Source organism: Stegodyphus dumicola, chromosome 1 (genome assembly GCF_044657685.1).
Source record: "Stegodyphus dumicola isolate Sdum_Otavi_A_Nest chromosome 1, ASM4465768v1".
Taxonomy (NCBI): domain Eukaryota; kingdom Metazoa; phylum Arthropoda; class Arachnida; order Araneae; family Eresidae; genus Stegodyphus; species Stegodyphus dumicola.
Genome location: NC_140768.1, coordinates 45,751,651 through 45,771,987, shown reverse-complemented (window position 1 = coordinate 45,771,987; position 20,337 = coordinate 45,751,651). Strand labels below are relative to the sequence as shown.

The window sequence follows — 20,337 nt, the reverse complement described above, 5'->3', positions numbered from 1 at the left end:
TTGCGCCGGCAAAATGGAAAAGTATCTAAATTTTTTTTGTTTTACTTTATTTGTAGGCTTTGAAAAAAGGATGATGAGAAACAAAAATTTTGAGAATGTTGAATTTTCATTTATTTTGATCGTATACATTGAATTTCTGAAAACATTTTTAAAATTCCCAAGAAAATATTTATCATAAAAATGCTCAAGTTATAACATATTTTTTTCTTTCATGTATATTGAATTAACAGTGGTCTACCAAAATAAGTAGCTTAATAGCTAGAATAGGTAGCATAGCTGATAACTGGTAGCAATAGTAACCAAAATAGGAAAATTAGTTTTCAGATTTGAATGTTATTATTGGTTGAAATATTTGTGTATGTACATGTGTTGTGAGCATTATATCAGAATCACATAACAAGAATTAATCTTGAAATGACCCAGCTCAGAGAGATTTATTATAAGCATGTAACTTTTTATAGGATAGAAAAAGGAAAATGATAAAATTAAAAAGGAGACTTTGCAAATTAAATGTAGAGTTTTATCTTACATACTGAAAATCATAATCTTAAATTACGTAAATAAGAAATCCAAAGATCGAAGAAAAATTTGTAATCACTAAAATACAGTGAAAAATATAATCAAAATAAAAATTTAAACAATAAATTTTCACAGAAAGTTAAATTGAATTGAAAAGGAAGGCTACTTGTAAAAATTTTTGAAAAATTAGCCTTAGTCAAGCTGCTTTTGTGCTTACAAAAACAGCTTGCTCTCTTACCATTAATCTCTTTTACTACATTTTGTATGATTTTTATTTACTTTTATTATTTATATATACTTATTCAATTTTTCATTCTTTTTAGTTCCTCCTGAAATCATAGAATTAGATGATAAACTGGAAGCTACAGAAGGTAATGAGGCTGTAATGCGGTGTCAAGCTAGTGGTTTTCCTCGACCTGTTTATGCATGGTTTGATCCTGTAAGTGTTCATTGTTGTATTAGACTTAAATTTAAATAATATCATCCACTGGTGTTTGATTTACCTCACTTGGACTCAGAAAAGGCCCACGAAATTCATCGTGGCAAGGAGTGCAAGATAACACCTGCTGTTGGGAATAGCTTTAAACACCATACAGATGATAGTATGACTTTGCTTAGTTCCACCCCCAATTTTGAAGGAGAGCACCCTAGGGGGGGCGGTATCGAGGGTCCTCACTCCTCTTTCCTTACCACCAGCTTCTCGAGAAGACTTCAGATGGCTGCATATTTTAGAGTGTCCTCATGCCACACAGATATTATACATTTACAAATGTCAGTGCCTTCTCTGGAATTCGAACCCACACCCTTCAGTACAGCAGTCAGAGACACTAACCACTATCCCATTTGGGTGGCTTAGCCAATGGTAGATTTATGAAATGTGAGGCCCATCTTACTTGAACATCTGGGATCCCCTTTCTTTTAAGACAGAGACTTCATAAACCTGTCTTTAAAATTAGCAGTCAAGACACATATAGTACTTTTGTCATGTATTTAATATTAACATGTGTTACTCTGTGATAATTCTTGTTAAAACTTAGTCCCATTTTTTTTTTAATAATTATTCTCTATGCTGTTTAAATTTATGTAAGTGGAACTTTGTAAGTTTACGTATTTGATATAAAAAATTCTGGAAAGCATTAAAATCCTTTATCTACTTAGAAAATGTTTGGGCTTAATTTAGACAAAATGTTTTTGGATTGACATATCTTGCATCTTAACTAAATTATATTTAGATTCATTTATTTGTAGTAAGAGAGAAAAATTGATTACTTTATCTATGATGCAGACGTTTTCCATATCTGCTTAAAAGCTATTTAAATTGATCATCATTTGATAATAAATTATTGTACATTAAATTATTGACAATAAATTATTACACTGCTTACCATCACTTCACTTAGTATAAATGCTTTTAAAAAAATCTTGCATCTAATTTTATCTTCTGGACATCTTTAAATATCTCATTTTTTCTCCATAGGATCAAAAAGATTTGAGTACTGCTGAAGGACATGTTGTGGATGCTGACACTGGTACTTTGACTATTAATAATGTAAAACGAGAAAATCGGGGTCGCTACACTTGTTTGGCAAAAAACCCAGCTGGAGATGCTAAGCGAAGCTTAGAATTAACAGTCATAGGTAAGATTACTTATCATAAAATATTAATCATCAGACCATCTTCTTATAGTAAAACCGTTCCAAAGTTATGACCCTTGCAGACTGATGTTCTTTAAAATCCCTAACCTTTTCTTTAAGGGAAGGAAATGTACTTTTTCTCCCCTCCCTACCTGCCAAATAAATAGATTAAAAAAATTTTTTTGTGGTGTTTGATACTGTAGAGTTCTATATCTGTAGTTCAATTAAATATAAAGTTATGTGCCAGATACTAATCTATTTTAATATTTTTTTACCAGAAATTAAATGTAAACAGCTATAAAATGTTAAAATTGGGGGGAAAAGAAAAGAGAAAGAAAGAACATAAACACTTGAAGAATGCACAGGTCATTATTCACAAAGAGAGATGTAAACAAACAAAGCTATAATATTAAATTCTGTTGGTATAAAGTTAATTACATGACAGTGATATTTTCTGTGGTTATATATTACACTTCAAACTTTATTAGAAATGGGAAATCTGTAATAGCCACGCAGCATGCCGCTATTACAGATTCCCCATTTCGTGCCGCAGCTTCCGTAATCAGATTGATGTTGGTCAGCATGGCACGGTTCCAGATGGAAGAACAATTCGTCGGTGTATTTTACACTTCAGGGAAACAGGTTCTGTGCTTAAACAAAAATTTACTGGCCGACCAAGGACAGTAAGAACACCGGAAAATGTGAATGCAGTAAGAGTTTCTGTACAACAGTCTCCAAGGCGTTCAGCTCGTAAGCATGCAGCTGCTTTGGGAATTTCCGATAGAAGTGTTCAAAGAATTTTACACAACTCACTCCAAATGTATTCGTACAAAATGATGGTAGTGCAGGAATTAAATGAAAGAGATTTTGAAACCCGTACAAATTCATGCCAGGATATTCTTCAAAACATTCCCTGAGGTGCTGTATTCATGTCTAGCAATGAAGCTCACTTTCACCTATCAGGTACCGTAAATAAGCAAAATTTCCATTATTGGTCGGCAAATAATCCACAGGAACTTCATGAGCGACCACTTCACCAAAGTCCGAAGGTTCTTCTGGTGTGCAATATCTGAGTTCGGCATGTGGGGTCTTACTTTTTTGAAGAAGATGGAATAATGGTAACAGTCAATGGAGATCAATATTTTGATATGCTTAACAATTTCCTGCATCCTAAAGTTAACAAGTTGAACAATAATCACCAAGAAAATCCTGCTGGAACATCTTTGGTTCCAGCAGGATGGTGCTACTTCGCATACCACGCGTTGTTCACTTAATCTTCTTCAAGAAATGTTTCCAAACAAAGTGGTGTCTTTACGGGGTGATCTCGGCTGGCCGCCGCGTTCGCCAGATTTGTTGCCCTGCGACTTTTTTCTTTGGGATTACCTCAAATCGAGAGTTTTTACACATCGTTCCCGGACTTTGGAAGAATAAAGGCAACCATAAGACAAGAAATTGCCGCAATTCCCCATCAAATTATCCATTGAGTAATGATGCACTTCCGTAAGAACCTACAAGAGTGCATCGACAATAATGGTTATCATTTAAAAGATATCATTAAAAAAAAATAACGTTCCTAAATGGCATGAAATGTAGATTTAAAAAAGAAATAAAAAAAAATATTTGCTTTACGTGTTTCGGTTTTTATTTGCATACCAAATAGTACCTATCATTTTGCCGCACCTTGTATTGGGTATTTGCAGAAAGTATTACTTTATATTTAAAATATTGTAAATTCATTATAATGATAAGTATTAAAGTTTTATCCTTCAAAAATGTATATAAAAAAAGGGGTACTCCTGCAAATACAGTAATTTGAGATCTAGAGATTGCGTTCATAAGAGCAAATGTGGCCAAGTTTCAAGATACTGGGAAATAGAAATGAAGACATCTTTAAAAGATAATATAGTGTTAATATATTGTGTATTTTTATTGCAATAGAAGTTTCATTTTAATTAAATAATATTGTGGTAGTTGCAGATAGTTTATCCATAAATATTTTTCATTTATGTTCTTACTGTAACTGCATCTTTTGGAAATTAAATTATTCATATAATTTTTCCCTCTCTATTTTCATAGGATAAAATTAGTAAAAGGGGAGGGGTGGCTACTCGAATGAATACGGTAATAATACAATATATTGCATTTTTTCAGTGTTTTCATCATTTCTATTTGTTAGTGGATGGCCAGATCATACCAGTCATCATTTGACATATTGCCGTTTGGAATATGGAAAACCACTCATACACTTAGGATTTAAAGTTTACTGAAAGATAACAACAGTCTTAGTTGCAGTTTTCTCGCAATAAATAAATAAAATTTTGCACACAAATTGGTGGTTGCACATCAGGAAAATGGCAAAACATTGCAAGCTAGTGAACATGCAAATGAGCACCGAGGATGAACCACTCTACTCGAGCCATTGCCATTGGTGCAGGAAATCATAAGCTGACTAGGCCTAGCACAACAATCCTTAATTATGAAATGCTCACATGCAGTGTTGTTATTCCAATTATTTTTTAGTAGCCTTTCCTAAATACTATTATTCTAATAAAAAAGTTGGAGGAGATTCCAAGAAGAAAATAATTTAATATTGAAGTTATAAGAAATAAGTGTACACAATCTTTAACAATCTGTTGATAGGTATAAATTAATTTGTAATCACAGGTAAATATCTATAATTGTTCAATATAAAAAAAGCATATGCAAACTTTTTGTTAACATACTTAAGGAACCGTTGTTATACACCATAAAAATTTTATAGAATAATCATACATTAGCTAAAGCTACCATGAATTAATCTTATTACTTGCAATTACATTTCTATTATAAGGCAATCTTATTGCTTCTTCTTTGTTATCAATGCTTTAATTTTGGTATTTGAGATATTTTTAACATTACTATTTCTTTCTAATGTTAGTGATGCAAGCAATGTCTGCAGCAATTTTGTTTCGTATGTTTGTGAGGGTGAAAAGAAGATATGTCATTGAATTATAATGCAGCATTTTAAATGTATTTTTTATTACTTATAATTTTCTACCCTCTGAAACATTTAAATATAAACTAGTAACATGCAAAGTATATGTTATCAATAAGAGTACTAATCAACAGCAAATTGGCAGTAGCTAATTTTGAGATACCACAAATCATGCACAAATTTGTAATATTGTAAAATATTGCTGTGTTCAAGCTATGCATACTTCACATGGGAAGTTTAATTTAAAATAATTTTATATTTAAAATATTATATATAAATATTATTGATATATATATATAATTCATAATAATTTATAATAAAAAAACTTTCCATATACCATCTCCAAGGAATACAAATTTAATTTAAGACCATGAAAAAAAATTTTTTAGTCAGAATTTAAAGAATTATTTTAAATAGTAATTTCAATCACGTTTAAAACCATAAAAAACCTGCTAAAAAAATCTTTAATCACCAAAATACGAAAACCAAAAGTAAAAATTTTAAGTATTGAAAAAGTAGCTATTGTCATTGATCGCAGATTAATCAACCTATCAAGGGGATAAACCAATATACCATCAATTAACAACAACTAAATTAACAGAGAGTGTTTCGTCTTACTTCTAAGTAAGCATCAAATTATTTGCTAGATCCAAACCATAAGTCACAATTAATACTCAATCCAAATATAGACATTATTCATTTAAGCCCAAAGAATCCTGTTTAACAAAATAGCAAATAATCATAAAATTAAAAGTTTCTCATTAAGAACACAATTAATCTGAACAAGATGCTTACTTTAGAATACATATCCCATGCACTCTCATTTTAAAACTCGAAAACATAAGTAAACATGTTAGAACATTAAAAGTTAATTCAAAATCAAAAGTAGATCAAAAATGATACAATCTTAAAATTAAAGTTTAAAACAAGTAGTTAATTAGAAATTTAAAGATCAAACTAGTAAGTTAAAATTAACAAACTTGCTTTCAAAATTTTAAAACCAAATGGCTGGAAATTCAAGTGTTAAATGATGGAAGTAAAAGGGTTGTCGTAAAGTGCAGTTTTCTATTTAAGAAAGTTAGCCTAAATTGATGAGAAAATTGGAATTCTTCTTGGAGATAATACATAGAGAGTAGGCTGTTACTAAAATATCGCTAAATAATATATATAAATTTAATTTAATATAATAATTGGAATTCTACACATATTAACTACTGTTGGTTGAAATACTGTGAACACTGTTTTATTTTGACCTTTTTGTGCACTTAACATTGTATGACATCTTGTATTCTAGTAAAACTCTCTCTTACCTCAGATTTCATCCTGCATGTGATATATATCAGTTTCTGCTATAAGTTCCTGCAGCAGTTAATAATATATCTTTAGCATATTTATTAATATTTGTTTCATTTTTATTTATTTTTTAGTTAAGCCAGAAATAACAGTATTTAACAATTATACATCTGTTGAGAATAAAGAAGCTAAGTTGGAATGTTATGCTACTGGAGATCCACTGCCTGAATTAACTATCAGAAAAGAAGGACAAGATAAGCCATTTGATGATGAAGTATTTAAACTATTCTGCTATTTTTTCTTCATTGTAAATTATAAAATCCAAGAATTTATAAAATATAATATGTTGTTATTGATAAAACAGATTTGTAATTCTTAATTCTTGTAAATAAATAACACTATTTAAGCACTGGCATAAGATTTTCCTGGGGTATTCGTTTCAGAGCTTAAAATTTCAGTTAATAACTATTATTAAAAATGTTCAGATATGAGTAATATCTTGCATGACTTTTTAGAATTTCAGTGCATTTAAATTTTTACTTTTTTAATCATACTTCTTTTGAAAATGAATATATTCATTAAAGACTTACTAACTTTCATACTGTGATTAGCTGCTATTGATTAATGCATTACTATACTTACCTTAATGACTTTTTTATTCACCATTTCATGTATTTAGATTACTGACCCTTTTATACAATAGCAGCTGTGGAAATATTACTTATGATAAAGATTACCTTATTAAAAATTAACTTTTCATTAATAATTCAAGGATCATATTTTTTGTGTTCCAGGATGACAGAGTGATTCTGACCAAAGGTGATACTGCAGATGAAGCTGTGTTAACTTTAGAAATTCAAAGAACTGTTCGATCTGATGATGGTTTATATTATTGTGCAGCTGAAAACAAAGGGGCACATGTTGAACGAACTGGCCATCTGACAGTCGAATGTAAGAATAAAGGCTATCATTCCTTCTTCCTTATGTAAAATATGCTTTTGGCTTTTATAAGTTTTATTGTTAGACTAGGCATCTAACATCTGAAAATGTAATAAAGCTTAAGGAGGATTTGTTCCTTCCTTTCTTATATTTATTTTTATATGCACACACAAAATACTTTTATCGTATTTTACACCTTAAGATTATTCTTGTTTCAACAAGACTGACCTCAGTGATAAGGCTTTAATTGATAATCTTGTAAAAGTAGCTCAAAATTCTTGAAATTAGGATATATTACAAATAAAAGTAAACTGCATTAAATAGCAGTATGCAAAAGAGTGGTGCTGCTAGCACTTTACGTAAATGCATTACATATTTGAACCAGTTGTTTAGGAGTGAATTGCTATTCAGGGAATGACAGTATATTAAATAATTTCAAGATATCCAAAGCTTCTCGAAGACCTAACAAAGGTAGACCAAGAGCTGTCACCTCTGCAGATAACCATATATGCGACTTGGTGCACATCACAACTGGACTGCAACTTCATCTCAGCTTAGATCCACGCTACAGGAAGGACAGTATCAACGACGACAGTATGCAGAAGTCTACATGAAGAGGTCTGTATACTAGGTGACCAGCATTCTGCTAACCACTTACCTCCTGCCACTGGAGGAGCATTCTAATTGGGCGTCTAGCAATGGAAACTCAATTAAAGTGGAGGTGTGCTCTGTTCACTGATAAGTCCCACTTTGCTTTCCAGAGGGATTCTCAACCTGTTTATTATGGAGAGGAGTGAACACTTGCTATTTGTCCAACATATAGGAAAGGGATACCATGCAGGGGTAGTGTTCTTGTATGGGAAGGAGTGTCTTTCAGGTGGGGGCACAGACCTGTTTATGCTGCCACATGAACTCTATATAGTCTATACTCTAGACTATTGTTTGTCTATATGCTACCTCAGTTGGCAATACCTTCATTTTGCAACCAGATAATGCCTGCTCTTACACTGTTCTCCTCGTACAACAATTTTTTGAAGAAGAAACTGTGGTCCAAATAGAATGGCTAGCATGCTTTCCTGACCTCAATCCCATTTAACATGTGTAAGATGCTCTCAGAGCCTTCAATCTCCTCCTCAAACCCTAGATGGGCTTAGAACTGCTTTATGTATCATTGGGCACTGCTACCCTTGTAGCTCATTCACAACATCATGACAATGTGTGACATCACTCTCAGGCCTGTATTGCTGTTCATGGGATCATACTCACTAATAAGAATTTTTTGGGTATTAAATTTGTATGTCTGAATTTAAATTTTATGTTGCTGCTGATTTCACATATGTTTTGTATTTTGTGAAATATCTTTTTATCAATGTGAAAATGCTTATAACTTGTGTATAAAAGAGGATCAAAATAAATTTCATGATTTTGTATATGTATGTCTTAGAAGCTGTCAAAAGTGATACGATTACTCTTTAGTTTGTATTAAGATTGGATGAAATCATAGGATGCTTAATTATTAAAAATATTATTATATCTTTTACTTTTGCCTATGTGTGACGCAAATACTAGCCTTTTTTTCTCCAAACAAAAATATACATGAATGCATACCTTAGATAAGATATAGTTAGTATATTTTATGGTAATTAAATTAGATAATCTGTCTCTAGCATGACTGATTTTATATATTGATTTTCATATATGTATCCGAGTACAAATTTGTTTAATACGTCTAAATATTTGCTTTAACTTTCATGTGAATTAATTTGTTTTTCTCCTGCATAGTTTCACCAGTTATGAGTTCGACTCCTAGTACATCTGTAAAAACATGGAGTGGAAATCCTGCAAATTTGACTTGCATTGCTGAATCTATACCAAATGCAACTATAACATGGTCATTCCAAGGTCAAAAGATTCAAGATGATGAGTTTTACACTATATATGGACGCAGTGCACACAGTAATTTGATGGTTCGTTCTGAAATATTAATTTTTATATGATTCATTTTAAACATATGTACAATAATGTGTAATATTTTATCAAATTGTTACTGTGTTTTTGCCATTAGTCTTCTTTATTACCATAAGAAAGAAAAGAACCTTTTATTCCCAGGTATCGCATTCTCTTGTTCAGAGTCATTTGAATGATGATGTCTTTTTTCTTCCCCCTAATATTTGATTAGAAACTTTTGTAGAAATTCTGTAGCTGTATGAAGCTAACATTTTTTAAAAAAACTTATTTTCAATAATATGGCAAAAATTATTATTTTAGCTTTTTGTTATTGTTAGATGATTAACTGTGGTTACAAAGTGAACTATGATATTAACTATGCTAACCATGAACTATGATTAACTATGTTAATCCTGATGAATATTGTGAGGCAAGAGTAACATTTGCATTGTGATATTTTTAGTTTACCTCTAATTACCACAAGCGGTCATATTGACTGTAATTTAATGAGAAACTCAGACATTTAAAAAAAAAAAAGACATTTTAAAAGTTTTTCTTTTAATAAGATGAGTTATAATTTATTTGGATTGCAGGGTTGAAATTCCTCAAAAAAAGTTATTTATTTTTTATTCTACCAAATTATATTTCAGCAATTTCTACAGCATAAACCCTTAATATTTATACACTAGACAAAATTTTTTGAATGATTGACTGTACCAATATAACTCTTTTAATCCTTAAATGTTTTTATCATTTCAAAGAAGTAAAGAAATTGACTGTAGTAATATTTCTTGTAGAACCGATAAATGACATGCTTCCTAGCAGTTCCTTCAGCTAGTCTGCTTTCATCTTTTCCCTAATAAAGATATCCATTTTATTCAAGTATTAGGCCAAAATTTTATTGCAAATTTATCAGGTTTTTCAGCATATACTGAATAAAGTGCATCTTACCTTTTTAGAAACACAGAAATTGTGATATTTTCATCTGCTTTGTAATATAATAAGCAAGTTTCAATAAAGATATTCCATACCTCTGAAGCAAAAGCAGATAGATCAGTTTGTAACCTTTGTCATTTAGTCAAAGCACAAATATTTTATCATATCCAAAGGTCTGTCCCTAGGCATTGTTTCATTAAAGAATTTTGGATCATTAACTCTAAACAGAATCTATTATTTACTGTCTCCGTTATATGCTTGTGGTTCTTTATCTCCTTTGGTGGTCAAAGTGCAATAAGCATATAATAGAGAAATAGCTCATCAAGTGGCAAGTTCCAGGTTAGATTTCCCAGCATTTGATGTGCTTTAGCTTCAGTGCATGTGACATATAACTAAACTCAGCGGTGCAACAGCCCTAGTGGTGCATGGCCTACAGTGCCCCGAAATCCTTTTCATGACTTTGGGCTCTGGAGTGCCTCAGCATATGCCCTGGGCAAGTGGCCAGCTTGTTGCAGGACCCACAATGTTTAGTATGCAGCGAACTTGGTATTTATTTTATCGACCCATTCAAGAGATGAAAGGCTGAGTCAACCTTGCCCAGCCCGGGAATCGAACCTCGGACCTGTGGAACAGCTGTGCAACGTGCTAGCCATTTCACTACTGGGCGGTGCGTGCTGCTTATGATGTGATGTTTTTTCATTGATAAAAAGGCTTCATGAGCTACCTATGTTCCCATAAATTATTTTTCTCCAAGCAAAAGTAGTTGGCCCACATGCTTTTTACAAAACATTTTGAAGAAGAAGTCTTCCAAATAAATTTGGTGAAATAATTTCCTTTCTCCACACTGTACTGTCATTTGATATTTCTTCATCTTCTAACTGATTTTCTTCATTTTCAAAACATCTAATTTGCCTTTATTTTCTTATTGGAATTGATGTAGTATGGAAATGATAAATGAGCACCATTCTTTCTAGGAATCAGACAGTAAAATATTATGACATTTTCTTTTTGAAGGAATAATACAGCTATCATTTCATGAATCTGTTTCACTTGTTGTAGTTATAATCCAATGTTCATCAGATTAAATAGAATAAACTCCTATATCAGATTCATCATGGGAACTAATTTCTGAACCAGAACTGCGATTGGTTAGTGTATATAAAACTTTTGTAAGTCTTTTCTAATAGATATTTTCTTTCAAACATTTTACATGGCATGATGAATAGGAAATAATTATAGACAATAAAAGTGGTCAGAATGCTCAAACAATGGCAAGCGAAATGAAGGTGTGACACAAAACAAGGAAACCCATTTGGGTCCTTACTGCTTTGGGAAGGAGAGCACCATAATTTTAACCAGTTGTTGAATAATATGTAGCATGAAAACAGGAAGAAAATTCAAACAAATGCATTAAGATGCTTGTATAGCAAGCCGAGTTAACCTTTTTACTAAATAGGGAAGAAAAGCAGTCAAAATGACTGCTGGCCATAATTCTAGGTATATACAATTATATACAAAAAAAGAAAAAAAGGAAAAAAAAATCATTTAAAACAGGCCAAATAAATTATTGTCATCTTATGTATTAACTTATAAATGTATAGGAAATATAAGGAAAAAATATCAAAATGGGGGGGGGAGTAAAAAAAAATATTAAAAAATTTAAGAAAATTTTAAAAATTGAACAATTTAATTTCGTTTGCAATCAAAATGACCACTTCTATAATTGTAGTGTTAAGAGAAGTCCCTAATGTTTCATTCTTAATGCAGTGTTAAATAATTCTTTCTATCAAGCTCAAGTTACATTTTTATTCATTTTCTTGGAAGTGCATTATTGTAGGATCATTGGCATCCCAAAAGACTGTTAATGGGATTTTTCACAACAAACTCTGTGCTTTGAATATTTTACTAGGAATATATAGCAAAATATGCATAAATATATTTTGCTTGAATCACTAGAAATAATGGGTATTTCCACTGCATTAGTCCCCCCCTCTCACTCTGTAGTTAATAATGGGTATTTCTACTGCATTAGTCCCCCCCTCTCACTCTGTAGTTAATAATGGTGTTTCCAGGACTCATTTCTTTTCATAATTGACCTAATCAATGTAAAAAAGCATCTCTTTCATGAGCATAATGACTAAATGGTGCTAATAAATCATCTGCTGTGTTCACTTATCATTAGATAGCAGCTTTGCAACTTGTCTTCTACATTTTTCTTACACTTAGATTATCGTGGATGATGCCATATGCTGAGTTGTATCTTACATTGAATTCTGCAGTAATTCCATTAGTGTTAATTTGCCTATAGTCAGGATTCACTATCTCAAACTAATTGGTTTCACATACCGGATTTATCATTAATGTGTATTTGCATTTTAAAATCATATCACCCATTCATACATTCTCTTAATTTAACTGGCTTTATCTGAAACTAATCATCATTTTCTGAAGATTCTGAGTTTCACATCCCTCTGACAACACATATACATATGTACAAAGGTAACTTTTTTTACTCCTCCCATGATGCTAGTTGACCAGTAGAGTGGCTGTAATGTATGAGCTACTATTACAAACGTGCATACCATTTGATGGCCATGATCCCTATGGAACATATTGCTAAGGAGCCATTTTGGATATTAAACTAACATTTACATTATACATAATCTTTTAAACAATGGAATTTTAAAAAATGTGATCTGTAATGATTGAACCTATTTAATTGAAAGGTGGCACTTTTCTTATTTTATATAACTAACATGCTGACTGATAGAATTTGAAAAGTTCTAAACATGTAGTATTAACAAAGAAAATGAGTTAATAGACACAAATTCATTGAGACAGCAATCTTAATCACTGTATTCTGAGGTGCTTTGTATATGCAGTCTTTCAGTGTGAAAATAGGCAGAGGGTAGAGTTCAGTTAATAGGGATATGGTGCAAGACATAGTTGTAGTGCAGAAAAAAATCAACAAAGCAGTTGGTAGTGCATGGAATATGCCTAAATCTCTAGAGAAATTTGACCAATATTAGCAGATGTCTTAAAAAAGGGAGAGAGAGAGTGTGTGTTCATAAGAGTCCATATTTGTTCTTTAGAATAATTTTGAAATGATAAATTTATGTAGTTCAATAAGTGAATAAAGAAGTATGATATAAAATTCAGTACAAATGAGTTACATATTGAAACTGCACTGGCTGCAATTTTGCTAGAACTTAGTTGTGTTTTATCAAATCAACATCTTCACTTCTTGCTGTCTAATGTTATTTATTGATTCATTGTGCAGACTTTAAGATCTGTTGATAAAATAATGTATAAGGTAGTTATTTTAAAAATAGGTAATAGATAGGAGTTTTCTACATTTATATTGAGATCATATTTTTCAACTAAAACATCTGTTAATTAACCTTTTTTGAAACCATACTTACCATTCTCTTCTTAGCCACATGCAGTTTTTTTCCTCTTTTTCCAGTGACTGATACTTAGTTGAAATTGTACTTTTGTCTCTTTCAGGTTCGTCCAGCAGCAGAACGTGGTCAAAGTGTGTATGGAATATATAGATGTGAAGCTGAAAACAAACATGGAAGCCAGTTTATTAACATAGAATTACAAGAAGCACGTAAGTCTCCCGTCCCCAAATAAATGTACCTTTCTGAGAATAAAGTGTGATATATAGTCAAAAATTAAATATTTTTTCTTTATATATATGTTTATTTAGGTAGACCATCTGGCTTAAGAGATGTAAGGGCTGCAAAAGAAACTGCTACAACCATCACATTTGAATTTGATGGCCCTGGTGATGATGGAGGACTTCCCATTCGTGCCTTTGTTGTTAAATATCATGAAGAAGATGAGCCTTATGATCAACCAGTAGTTCATGAATGGAGTGAAGGTACTGAAAATTGTTATTTATTTGCTACCTTCTCATTAAAAGAGCTGTATGCATATAAAATGAAAATTTACTGTACGATATACAGTACATTGTCTAAAATCTGTATGTATATTAATTCGAAATAATCTATTATCCCCAAATCCCATATTTTTTCTTTCTCACACGATGTAAGAGCAAGTAATATAAAACTGAAGTAATAGTATGTGAGCCATAAATGAGTTTTTGTTTCAACTGACTGAGGTTCCTCCCCTTCCATAAAAATGGTAATACTATTAAATCATCCTGCATGTTGTTTTTGACTGTAATATTTGCTGGCTAATGAATTTTATTTTCCTTTTAGACTCTCAAATAGTTGTAGAGAGTAGCATTGTTCTGTCTCATCTAGGTCTGTACATAATAAAATGAACCCCAAAACATGTGTTTTGAGTGGATTGTTATATAAACTTTTTTCTTTTGCTGTTGCAACAAGGAAGAAAAAAAAAAAGAATTAGATTGCTATGGTATCAATTTTTGAAAGGTGCCAGATAAGTTGTTCCCACACATGACAACTAAATATAGGTACATTTTGCTTTAAATTATGAATATGTTTTATTTATGCAGGCTCTTCACTGTATTATGCAGGAGGAGCACTGGAAAGTGTTAAAACCAGGTTATACCCAAGCTTCCGTCATGATGATGATAGTGGTAAATTTGAAAATTATCCAGTAATATCACAATAAAAAAAAATTTAGTTAATTTAGTTAATAATAAGCTGAAATGGCAAATAACATCACCATTTCATCTTTAACTAATATTTTATTCAGGAGGTGGTAATTCAAGCACAGTCTTTCTTTGTGCAACATACCCCCCCCCCACCTTTTTTTTTTTTTTTTTTTTTTTTGAAGAAATGGGATAACTGCTTGTTCATCTTCTGGCCAATTTTAAGTCATAAAAATATATTCCAATAAAATAAAAAAATAAAGATGCAAAATGTGGTTGCATCAGGAAAGAAGCCAAACTGCTGGCACCAAGAAATTGTGAAAAGGCATGGATAGAAAGAACCACGAAATTTTCCAATTAATTCAATATGTGTAAAAATGCTAAATGAAGACTGCATAGCTGAACTCTTCATTGTATTGACAATGCCTCAATCATCAATCATAGGTGGCAAAACCTATAGTATGGTTTTAAATCTAGAAAATATTTCCTCGAATTGATTTTCGTTTTTTAATCCAATGGCGGACATTTGCCTATTCTGCATTGGCCACCCCTAAGGCCAGAAGTGGTGGCCATTTTATTGTGAAGGCACTTAATAAGCTGCCATCATTGCCTTCAATGAAGGGATGGGCAGTTACAACCACGCCTGGATTTGAACCCAGGCCATTCAATACCACAGTAAGCTCCCGTAACTGTATGGTCAGCTTTCGCCCAATTGTGAAGAAAGTGATAATGCTTCAATCTTTAGTCAATTTATAGATGGCAAAACTTGTATGGTTTTAACTGCAGAACGTATTGTCAGCAATTGTGAAAAAGGGGTAAAGAGTTGAAAATATTTCAATTGACTGTTTAATAGGAGTTTTCTTCAGAGCAGTTACTGGATTTGAACAACAGAACTTCATAACTGAACAAGAAATTGTCTCTTTATAAAATTTGGAGAAAAATTAACACATTATTGAGTATTAAGAGAATTAAAAGTATTAAGTAAACTAAAATTGCTTAAAGAACTTATGTTAGAAAAACAATTAATGAAACAAAACAAATGTTAACATTGAGTTGTTTTTTTATTCTATTAAATTTTTATGCTTTCCACTATGGAAGTTATATTTTTTAATTCATTTTTTAGATTTACGAATGTTACACCTTGAAAGTTCCTTTTTATTTGGTTTTGGCTGTAAGGTGTTTTAATTTTTTTTTTAAAAAAATGTATATTCTTCTGTTATAACACATTAACTGTTGTTGCAATAACAAACAATAAATGAACTTTATGGATTTTTGTACTTTGTCTTATTTTGATTTTTAAAAATGATATATATATTTCTTATATTTTTAAAAGGGATGTTGATGTTTCCAGGTTTTCCATATGTGCTTGAAAATTTAAAGCCTCGAACAGCATACAAATTCCGTTTTGCTGCAAGAAATGAAGTTGGTATTGGTGAATGGAGTGATGAAAAGCGAATTGTTATGCCTGCTGAATCAGCTCCAGAACCTCCGAAATTTATTACACCTGGAGGAAATGTGAGCATGTACTCTGATCGATTTCAGATTCGTTGGACTGTACCATTAGATAATGGACGTAAAATTGATTTCTTTGAATTGCGTTATTTTGAAGTAAGTGTATGAATTTCTATTTGATTGTGATGCTTTATTTTTTACATTATCCAGAAATGAAATAAATTACTGAACTTCTTTTTAGGCGGAAAAGAAAAATGGAATGTGGCGTAGGGTAGGAGAAGTAGTACAGAAGAAAATTACAGACTGGGAAAATGCCCCTTCATATGAAATGAATAAGTTGAAATCTAATACATTTTATAAAGTAGAAGTTAGAGCTCACAATGATATTGGTTTTAGTCAGGATGCAACTATGATATTTCAGACAGCTGCAGGTATTTTATGGATGTACAGTTTGTTCCCAGTTTCTTTGTTTTTCTCTAATAATCACTAACTTTGTGAATGATGTTTCCTGTTTTGCACATTTACTAATTTTCTACACCTGCACTTTCATTTACCTCAGTGCAATGTTTTGCAAAATTAATAGCTTCTTGGTAGAAGTGAATAGTAAGTAAAATTTTGATAGTGTAATATATTTGACAATTAGTAAAGATTTTGAGGTAGTAAATTTAAAAGAGTTAAATTAATTACAAAATAACTGAAAACAGCCTCAAGTATTCAAAAATGCAAAATTTTCTTTAAAACAAATCATGAAACTTATAGGTAGGTTATTTTTAAATTATATTTTTCTTTAAAAAGTTAGGTTGTTATAAGCCTACATGTACCACTTTTTGTATAGTTTTAGTGTAATGTCAAAACTATAATTAATACAAACATGCACAAAAAATTAATTAAAATACACTGTATTAAATATTCCTTTTATCTATTTGCTTATTATTATTCAGCCAATACCATGAATTATTGAATAAATTAATATACTAAACATACATGCATAAAAGAAAAGTTAACTTTGAAGCAGACTTTCCTTTAGAAATGTATTTATTAAATTAAAAGAAAAAGAAATTGTTTTCTGTTGTTGAATAATAATTAAGTTATAGAATATTGGAATTTAAAACATTATGTTTATTTGCTGTTAATAAGCATGACTTGCACTGAGCCTAACATTTTAACTTCATTTGTGGTATTTTATTGCCATTTTAATAATTTTCATGTATTGATGTGTTTGCTATTTGTGTCTTTTTTTCTGTTCTAGATCCCAGCAAAGGTACACAAGGTCGCTCTCACATCCACATGCCTGGTACTCTACCTTGCTGTCCTTTCTTAACCCTGCTGCATGCTAACTCTCTTCTGATATATTCCCCCCTTTTGAAAATTTGCTTTTTTTAAACAATAAATTTGAGTTTATTTTAGCATGTGCATGTTGGAATGAATGTTTCAACACTTTAAAGCACTAACCATTGCAAATTAACCTTTTGTAATCTGACTTGCTGTATATTGAAACCATATTATTTTATATTTTATCTGAGTTGATCTAAAATTTCAAGTTATTCTTATATTAGTTGAAATTTAATCATTTTTAATAGGACTTACAAACATCACTTATTAAATTAGAACTGAATATTACTTGTATAAATTATAAATGTCCAGCTTCTTTTGTTTTTTTTTTATAAAAAATGCCTTAAAAATTACTTATAGGAAAATAACTAATTTAATCAAAAAATTTTATTTATTGAGGAATTTCATTTTGATAGGGACTAGAAATAAATTTAAATTTATTATCCTAAATTTGTTTCAAATTGTTTTATGTTTATTTCTGTAAGCCATAAATGAAAACAAAATATTGAGTAATCTAAATTTTTGTTTTTATTTCATTAACTGCTTCTTTCCTGTTCCATTTTGCACTTTGAAAGTTTAAATTAGATTTTAAAGACTTAGAGTAAAACAGTGTTATTTTATATAATTTGCATTTTCTGTATTAAAATAGGATAATGATTTATTAAATAATAATTAAAATTAACTGTGTTGAATTTTTATCATAAAAATATTAATTGATTTATCTACAAGAGAGAAAATAAGTTAGCTAATGAACTGAAGTGACACATTTTCCAATGTATAATAAGAACAGTTTAATTGAGTAATGTTATTTTTTATACTTGTGATTAGTTTTACTTTTTTTAGCACTGGAGATGCTATTAGTTTCAATCCTTCCTTTTTTTTATCCATGTTACTTTTCAAATAAAAGGATATTGCCATCATATGTTATCCACATGTATTATTTTTAAGGGAATAATATAGTGAGTATTTAAAAAAAAAAAAAGAAAAGAAAAGAAAGAAAGAAAGAAAGGTGTAGCAATGCTTAAACACTGTGCAAGAATTCTAAAGGTGTGCTGTTTTTTAAAAGAATTGTGATTTTGCTTTTGAATTTTTGTGGCATAAGTGCAAAGAAAATGGTGTTTAATAAATATGGTTAAAAAAACGAAAAGTTAATGATAAAAAGACACAGAAGACTGTGTAAAACTGAACATTTATATGAACTGAGAAAAAACTGGGATAAAAGTCTGAAAGAATTCAGATTGTAATGGTTACCCATAAAGTCTCTTTTAAATTTTAATAAGATTTGTCACTAAAGATTATCAATAATGATGGCTGTGGTAGAATAGCAAAACATTTTATAGGATACTAGATTAATATAAATTTAAACATGAGAACATTATTTATCTTCTGCACATTTGAAAAGTGAAAAAATATATAATGTGTTTCTACAAAATTTTTTCAATGTTTTTAATTAGACCTATTATATATTAAATTCATTTAAATCAAATGAGATTAATATTTTTTTAATTCTTAAGAACTGCATCTATTGCTTTTAAATAAGCTTAGTTTGTTAATCAACAACAGACTTATTTTGCGAAATGACAAAAGATTTGAATGAAAAGTGAAACAGTGCAGAATCCTGTTTTGATATTAATAGCCCTTTATGGTTAAAAATAGAAAAATTATGGCAGCAATTAACACTATATTGGGAATACTAAAAATAAGCTGCTTTAAGAAGTTTTGTGATTTATCTGTTGACATTTATATGGTGTTAGTGATTTGAGTTAAACTTTAATAATAAAGTTACAAAGACAAAAAAGTTCTGTTAGCAGGTGTGAGTCCAAGAGCAGAAAAAAGCTTAACTAACTCTCTGGCACATTAAAATTTGAATCCTTTCAGATTTTCTATTTTATTTCTCCCCCCTCCCTCTTTTTTTAATCCACTTACTTTTATGTAGGGCCATAAGTGTGTGTTGCAGATACAGATACATGCAAACAGAGAGAAAAAGGCAAATATTTAAATAATGTTATTATCTTTAGATATAATACAGTCTTTTCCAGTAATACATTTTAACATACTAAAATCTTTTCATCCTGTATGTGCAAATAGATATTTCATTTTAATCTCTGAAGCGATATTATTTTTATCATCTAACTTGCTTTTTTTAAAAAAAAAAAAAAAAAAAAAGATGGATTGAGATTGTTATGTGTAACCATCAGTATTAAATTAATTTGTTTTTAATGCTTTTCTCACCTCAGATTTTTAATTTTTTGCAATCAAACATCTAGGTTCAGAGCATGATCAGCTAAGCAATGGTTATTCTGGCCAGGTACCAAGTTCATTATCCACAGGTGCAATTCTTGCCATCATTATTGCTATTGTCCTTGTCATTCTAATTATTGTTGATGTGACTTGTTACGTCCGATACCACTGGGGCCTCGTCTTTTTCCTTCGGAGTCGTGTGTGTGCTAAGCCGATGGTCAACGAAAAGGCTAAGGAAGCTGCTTATGAAGATGGAAAAGGAGGGTGAGTGATATAGTTGGATGTTTATTTTTTCATAGCATATTTAAACATTTTTACAGTAGTGTATGTAAATAAAATAAGTTTTAGCAATAAATTGATTTTTCCCCAAATGATTGAAACAGAGTAATGCATATTTATTACAACTAAGTTTCATACATTCCATACCTTACTACAAAAACTGAAAAAAAATTAATTTCATAACTAAAACTATTCATATACTTGTT

The 20,337-nt window shown here is 30.6% G+C and overlaps 1 protein-coding gene across 5 annotated transcripts in view; it reads left to right on the top strand.

The window, feature by feature from the left end:
* Positions 1 to 20,337, top strand: part of LOC118182087 (fasciclin-2-like) — a 113,206-nt gene that overhangs the window by 70,443 nt on the left and 22,426 nt on the right. For 4 of the 5 annotated variants that reach the window (XM_035351375.2, XM_035351372.2, XM_035351376.2 and 1 more), the window contains exons 5-15: positions 843 to 958; positions 1,997 to 2,156; positions 6,555 to 6,694; positions 7,215 to 7,371; positions 9,142 to 9,326; positions 13,750 to 13,855; positions 13,955 to 14,128; positions 16,179 to 16,435; positions 16,521 to 16,710; positions 17,529 to 17,573; positions 19,879 to 20,116. In XM_035351375.2, coding sequence (XP_035207266.1) covers positions 843 to 958; positions 1,997 to 2,156; positions 6,555 to 6,694; positions 7,215 to 7,371; positions 9,142 to 9,326; positions 13,750 to 13,855; positions 13,955 to 14,128; positions 16,179 to 16,435; positions 16,521 to 16,710; positions 17,529 to 17,573; positions 19,879 to 20,116 — 1,768 coding nt within the window. The remainder of the gene's footprint in view (positions 1 to 842; positions 959 to 1,996; positions 2,157 to 6,554; positions 6,695 to 7,214; positions 7,372 to 9,141; positions 9,327 to 13,749; positions 13,856 to 13,954; positions 14,129 to 16,178; positions 16,436 to 16,520; positions 16,711 to 17,528; positions 17,574 to 19,878; positions 20,117 to 20,337) is intronic. The other variant, XM_035351373.2, reaches the window with a different exon arrangement.